At 38.9% G+C, this 7,018-nt stretch overlaps 1 protein-coding gene and 1 pseudogene across 6 annotated transcripts; one reads left to right on the top strand and one right to left on the bottom strand.

The window, feature by feature from the left end:
* Positions 1-267: 267 nt before the first annotated feature.
* On the top strand, positions 268-2,728 carry LOC121805427 (annotated as a pseudogene).
* Positions 2,723-5,563, bottom strand: LOC121805428. Of its 6 annotated transcripts, none has more exons than XM_042205273.1 (7): positions 5,349-5,563; positions 4,142-4,756; positions 3,609-4,037; positions 3,339-3,533; positions 3,207-3,263; positions 3,027-3,086; positions 2,723-2,959 (listed from the first exon to the last, which is right to left on the bottom strand). In XM_042205273.1, the coding sequence occupies exons 2-7, from the start codon at positions 4,655-4,657 to the stop codon at positions 2,882-2,884; spliced, it is 1,335 nt and encodes a 444-aa protein (XP_042061207.1). In that variant the 5' UTR covers positions 4,658-4,756; positions 5,349-5,563; the 3' UTR covers positions 2,723-2,881. The 6 variants fall into 6 exon arrangements, 5 of the variants coding, with proteins under 5 accessions (XP_042061207.1, XP_042061209.1, XP_042061208.1 ...); XM_042205275.1 differs by having other exon boundaries at positions 4,142-4,767; XM_042205274.1 differs by lacking the exon at positions 5,349-5,563 and adding an exon at positions 5,199-5,342.
* Positions 5,564-7,018: the final 1,455 nt, after the last annotated feature.

The raw sequence follows: 7,018 nt of genomic DNA on the forward strand, positions 1-7,018 counted from the left end.
GTTCAGCTCCTTAAAATTTGAATAAAATATTAATTTCAACATTCTACAATTGCAGTAGAATAAGCATAATATATTTAATTTACAATTACTTGTATCCAGAATTACAAAGTAGATTGAGCATAGTACATTAATTAATGTATTTCATTTTTATAGTAGTAAGAATTACTTATGTACGAAAATGTAAATATAGTAAATTAATAGGGAGGAGGTGTAAATATAAAGAATCCCATGCTATTTCCCTCCTTCCCCTTTTCATTCACTATCGGCTATCCTGCCATTTTCAGTTTCTCAAACTCGTCACCTCGCTACACTACTCCTCCCAATTCCAATTCCAATTCCAATTCCATTTCAATTTCAATCCGATAAAAAAAGTAAACATGTCTGCACACCAGCAGCAGCAGCAGCAGCCGCTTCTGGAATCGCTAGACGAAGAGGAGCGAGCCTACAAAGCCGATAACATAGTCCACATTCACGACGACGGCGACGGCGGCGATGACTACTCGCCATTCTCCTGGAGAATGCTCTGGCTCTTCACGGGGCCTGGCTTCCTCATGAGCATCGCCTTCCTCGATCCCGGCAACCTCGAGGGCGATCTCCAATCCGGCGCCATCGCCGGCTACTCTCCTCCTCTGGGCCACCGCCATGGGCCTATTAGTCCAGCTCCTCACCGGAAGGCACCTGGCCGAGCTCTGCCGCCAGGAGTATCCTTATTGGGCCAGGCTGCTGCTGTGGATCATGGCTGAGCTCGCACTCGTCGGCGCCGATATTCAGGAGGTTATTGGCAGCGCGATTGCGATTAACATTCTCAGCCGCGGCCTTCTTCCGCTTTGGGCGGGTGTCATTATCACCGCCCTCGATTGGTGCCAATTTTTTCTTAATTTTAGGTTTCAATCAATGTCTTTAACTTTCCCTTCCCCTTAATATTTTGGTTTTCTGTTTTTTTTTTCTGATTAGGAAATTGAGTGTTGCAGGGAAGAGTTTAACTGTCACTGTTTATAATTCTTCAACGTGTAATTAGACTTGCTATTTTAGAATTTGAGATAAGTCGAGCTGAGTTTAATATGCTATCCAATTTTTGTGTATATTTTATTTTATCTCTTTAATGGAGTTTATCTGTCACTGTTTATAAAACTTGTGAATTGTGATAAGATGAATTGAGTTTAATATGTATACTAATTCAAAGTTGATGTATGTATATATATATATATATATGTGTGTGTGTGTGTGTGTGCGTGCGAATAATATTTCCTCTATTTCGCTTTCATTTTGACTTGTAATGCTTTATTGATGATATTGGGAAACAAGCTGAGATTTTGTGATTCAATGTTTGACTGCTTTCTTGATGCAGCTTCGTCTTCTTGTTTCTGGAGAATTATGGTGTGAGGAAACTGGAAGCGCTTTTTGCTGTGCTTATAGCAACAATGGCAATCTCCTTTGCTTGGATGTTTGGCGAAACAAAACCTGATGGTCGCGAGCTTTTGATCGGTGAGAAAGTGTTGTTACCAAATGGGAGATCAATGTGCTTCTTGCTAATGAGTAATGAGTGTAAAATATGGTTGTAGGTATCTTGGTTCCGAAGCTGAACTCGAGTACCATAAAGCAGGCCGTGGGAGTGGTGGGCTGTGTCATCATGCCTCACAACGTTTTCTTGCACTCTGCCCTTGTGCAGTCGAGGGAAGTAGACAATCGCAAGATAGGCAGAGTGCGCGAAGCTCTCAAGTACTACTCCATTGAATCTAGCATTGCGCTGGCCATCTCATTCATGATCAATTTATTTGTTACAACAGTTTTTGCAAAGGTGTTCTATGGCACGGAAGAAGCAAAGACTATTGGACTCGTGAATGCAGGGCAGTATCTCGAGGAGAGGTATGGTGGAGGGCTGGTCCCATTTTGTACATATGGGCTATTGGTGTGCTCACTGCCGGACAGAGCAGCACCTTAACCGGCACATATGCTGGCCAGTTCATTATAGGAGGGTTTCTGAATTTGCGGATGAAGAAGTGGATAAGGGCACTGATAACACGAAGCTGTGCCATCATCCCTACCCTGATTGTTGCGCTTATTTTTGACACATCCGATGCCTCATTGGACATTCTAAATGAATGGCTTAACGTGCTGCAGTCAGTTCAAATCCCGTTTGCTCTAATTCCTCTCCTTTGCCTGGTGTCCAAGGAGGAACTCATGGACTATTTCAAAATTGGGACTCTTCTTCAGGTATTTTCTTTTTGAGAGTTCATGCTTTTGTGCGAACGAAGAGTTGAAAACTTAGCGTGCTTCTGCTATGCAGACTGTATCGTGGATGGTGGCAGCTCTGGTGACCTTGATCAACGGGTATCTTCTGGTGGACTTCTTCTCGTCTGAACTGAGCGGGGTGTTGTACACGAGCATCGCTACAGCTTTCTCAGCTGCATATGTTTCCTTCATAGTGTATCTTGTGTCGAGGAGCGCAAGCTTTTCGAGTTTGTGGACAAGAGCCAAGACGATTTGGGGCTCGTAATCATTCTTCTATCAACCATTCACAAGCTATGCTATAGCAGATTGACCGGGCAGTGCAAAACCACAACATCCATGATGCCGGAGCATAAGCCTTTTGATCTAACCCTTGTAAAGAGAGGTATTGATGCCCAAAGCAGCCTTGTATTGTATCTATTACCCAAATGCTTTTGGCATAATTTTGCAAAGTGTTGTTAGTCTACTGTTATTAATCATATAATGGCAGGTGTTTAAAGTTATACTTTGAAAAGAAGGGGAAATCCAGTATGCCCCCATATTTTTCTATGTTCCAAGAATATAATTACATAAAACCAAAAACTAGCTTCATCATCATCTTCTTCTTATATACACTTGTGAATAATCACAGAAACTGAAACAGAAGAGAACCTTAGCCACCCTTGCCAAAAGAGATCTGCAAGCCTCCTTGGCTCTCTTCGATACTGGAGCTCGATGAGAGCAAGTTAATCTGCATCAACAAAATCTTTCAATTTCTTATTTTAATATGTTCAACTCTATGTGTTCAAACCTTATACCTTGATAATTTCATACTTCGATGGTCGAGCATAAGCCGCCAAGATTGCCATGTGGAAATGCTGATTCAGTACAAATTTGGTCATGTTAAATTATCTAAGTTTTATTTTCACAAAACAGTTCAAATTGTAGCCTAAACCTATAAAAATCAATTGCTCTTACTAGTATAAGACAAAACTTACTCTAAAAGGATCACTTCTCAATGATTGCACATACATAGAGTTTGATCTCCTTGTATCCTATATCAAGTGCTATTTCCAATTAAGCATATCATGGAATCTGAAACCAAATTATTTCTCTGTGTGGATTTTTACCTCCAAAGATATATCTCGTAGCCGCCTTCCTGTGTGCGCGCAGCAGATACGCACTGTTGGTTCCTCTGAACTCCCACTAATGATGTAGTCTCTTCCGCTCATGTAGTACGAGCGCGTGTAGTTATGACAACTTCCTGTCGAAACTATCCCAAAATCCGTGTGAAGACGCCCGTCCACGGACAAAAGTTGCTTGACCTAGAAAGGGGTTGATTTGGTATGCAACATTTTCAAGAAAACTAACATTCATGCCATAAGAATGAGAAGTGGTACCTCATTATCTACAGCTGAAACGAGTAGATAAAGATCGTCTGGAGAGAACACGACCATTACGTTCCCTCTTGAGCTTCTAGACGAGTAGCAAGGTTTGGGAGGCGACTGTCTTGAGTCCCACATCTTCACATCACGGTCGAATGATGAAGTCACAAAGAGGTGAGGGGAGTGGTTCGAAAACTTGGCAACATTTATGGGCTCACGGTGCATATCCGTGAACAGCTGCAACCGTTGGCCACTGCAGAGGTCGTATATGGCAACTTTCTTCGAGTAACCACTTGTTAGACACCGGTCATCGGTTGAGTTCACGTGAACGGAGGTCAACAGCTCAAAGTCATCAAAGATAACGCTCGAGCTATCTCCCGCCTTTCTACCGACCTCATTGACGTCATACAATCTCAGGCAACCGTTATCGGAACCCACAAGAAGCTAGATAGGCATATTGGATAACATACATATATATATACATATCTTTTAGCCATCATTACCATAAAAGGCCTAATTCTACTAAATGGTAGCATTAGACATCATACCTTAGAGGGTTGTTGCTTAAGCCAACAAAGGCCAAGAATACTATTCATACTCCGCGATGGAAAGATGCATGTGACAACATTTCCCGTCTCATGGTTGAGAACCACCACTTCTCCGTCAAGGGTCCCAACAGCCATCAGGCTGGAGTCAGTCGGGTGGTACTCAAACTGCCTTGGCCGGAGAATCTGCTCTTCCCCTTCCTTCGTATTCTTGCTCACATTAGTGATGGGATACGACAAGGGCTGCACGGACGCTCCAAACTTTGCAGCACAGAGTGACCTCATATAGAAGCATTGGTTCTTCCGAGTAGACAAGGCACACTTCCACCTCGACGGTCTGCAGCAGTGTGCACTGCTCGTTCCAGTTTCACGAGAATACAGGACGTTGAGAACACTCTCCCTATGCTGGCGCTTATATGGTAAGTACTCGTAATATTTTGAGAAGACGGCTTTCGACCTTTCAAGATCGTCATTCTTGATTTCCATATGAGCCAGAGATGTGATCACGCTATTGGCCATTCCCTTAAGCAGATGCGTTGTGGGACCTTTCAAGTCCCCGTGAAGTATACTTGTAGCTGACGCCTCTCTCGCTTCGACATCCTCATTTTCTAAGCAAACCTAGCAGAAAGCTACATATCAATAAGTATCCCAAACATAGCCAACACATAACCCTACCCCAAAATTAAGAAAAGTAGCTGTTTTAGTATAAGACTTTTAGTTCTCTTATCAATATATAACCAAAAAGCAAGACTTCAAAATAGAAAGATTAAACCAATCACCAAGAAATAGCCACTAGGAAAGTAATTAACTTTGCCTAAGAAATTGGACAAAGTTGTTTATACACTAAACAATATCTTTCCCCATCTATTAGAATACAATACTTCTATTATGTCCATTCTTCTTAATTTCTTCATTCAAACATACATCCTCTTTCCTTCTTTATCACAATCAATATGACCAAATTTGAAGTTTCCTAAACACCTCTGAGATTGCACACTAAATGATCCAAGTTCATGAATTCTGCATTATTTTCATTAATTTAAAACAAAACTTGACTTACTGAACCCAAGATTGCAAGGTGAAAGTTTGTTGCTGGAAACAAATTCTGACAGGCTGAGCCATTTCAAGAAAAATACACTTAAAGAAGAGAAACAGACAAGACAAATACTAGGCAAAAGTGAAGTTTTAAGTTAAAAGAAGAATAAAAAACCTGAATTATTTGCCATCAATTTCAAGAGAAGGAGAGAATGCCCTTTGAAATTAGTGGATATCTGACAGCAGAAAGCGAAAGGAAATGGAGAGAATTTAAAGAGATGAAGGTTGGAGAGAAGGGATGATAGGTTATTACAGTAATTGACACTTCATCTGCTCTTATCTACTCCACAGCATAGGAGAGCTTCCAACCCCACACCCTATGCATATCTTCTGCATTCATATTAGTACTATTCTCTATTATATATATAAATTTCTTGTAATTTTAAATATAAATACTGAAACAATTCATGTGAACCTCATTCATGAGTATTAATTACAAAAGCTCGATTGCAAATTTAGATATTTATCAGTCAGTACTACACTCGTAAATTTGTTAGTTTAGTTAGTTAGTTTGATACAAACTATTGGTTAATTTCGATAAGTTTCCATAAATCTAATTTATGTTTAAATACATACACTTTAATTTAGCATGCCTCTCAACTGCAGCATGAATCCTTGATTAATTACATTATATGATCATGGCAAAAAATTGCAAAAGAATATGGAACTGAATATATGGATAAAGAAATTTATTTTGAATACTGTAGGTTGACTAAAATATGTATAAGCTGAAGCTCAGATTAAAGAGAAAAAAAAAAAAAAAAAAAAGTTGTGGTGACAAGGACGGTAGATGTTATTCGGATAGACATTAGAATACCCACTTGATTGGGTTTCTTATTTTCTTTGTAGAAATAAATACAAAACCCAAATGATTTATCAAAATATAAAAATATAATTTTACTTTAAAAAAAGTGGCCCATCATTTCATTTAAAACTGACTCCACTTTTTCAATTATGTACCATATTATAGTACTCCCTCCGTCCCGTGCTACTCGCACGTTTGCTTTTCGGCTCGTCACAAAGTCCTTACACTATTTATAATTTAAGTTAGAATTAATGCATTTAATTAATATGTTAGTTTAAGTTAAGAGCTCTTTTATTAAGTGATGTCTCATTACACCTAAAATTCTTTTTTAATTATAAAAAAAATCAATCCCAAATTTACGGCCTAAAATGAAAAGTGCGAGTAGCATGGGACGGAGGGAGTAGTATTCATCTTCAATAGTCAGCTATTGTACCAAATCATACACCCAGATCTATTATTGGGATAGCAATTATAGACTGAGATTCTTTTCATACCAAAGTTATCTACTACTTTCTTTAAGATTCAATATATTGTTTTCCAGCATTACTTTTCAATATTGGTATTGAAAACTAATCATTATAATTTTTGAAATAAATACAACATTAATCAAATTTTGAATCAAATTAAGTTTGCGAAGGATGACTATATGTACTACTCGATTGACAACTTGAGTTTCAACGTTGTTTTAAAATTGGCATAATAACCTTACACGTAATTTTGATTTTTAACATAATATTTTAATAATATCATGGGCTTCGTAAAATGTTGCAATTGCATCACTAGTTTGAAATCGAATGAAATTTTGGTTCTATGATGTTACTATATGGTACTCCTTCCATCCCACTACAAATGATGGATGTCTTTTAGGCGCAGGATTTAAGAAAAAAGATACTCCCTCCGTCAGCCATTAGGAGTCTCATTTATGAGTGACACGAGTTTTAAGAATATAGTACTATTGTTTTAAAGCAGATTAGAGTTAA

This window comes from Salvia splendens, chromosome 5 (assembly GCF_004379255.2).
Source record: "Salvia splendens isolate huo1 chromosome 5, SspV2, whole genome shotgun sequence".
Taxonomy (NCBI): Eukaryota; Viridiplantae; Streptophyta; class Magnoliopsida; order Lamiales; family Lamiaceae; genus Salvia; species Salvia splendens.

What these genes read in the sequence shown, in the direction of transcription:
- LOC121805428 (XM_042205273.1), bottom strand. Translation starts at nt 4,657, where the DNA reads ATGGCCAATAGCGTGATCACATCTCTGGCTCATATGGAAATCAAGAAT. An exon ending in TTAAGCAACAACCCTCTAAG is followed by an intron (nt 4,038 to 4,141) that starts GTATGATGTCTA and finishes ATGCCTATCTAG; the next exon opens with CTTCTTGTGGGTTCCGATAA. An exon ending in TGAGAAGTGATCCTTTTAGA is followed by an intron (nt 3,087 to 3,206) that starts GTAAGTTTTGTC and finishes GTACTGAATCAG; the next exon opens with CATTTCCACATGGCAATCTT.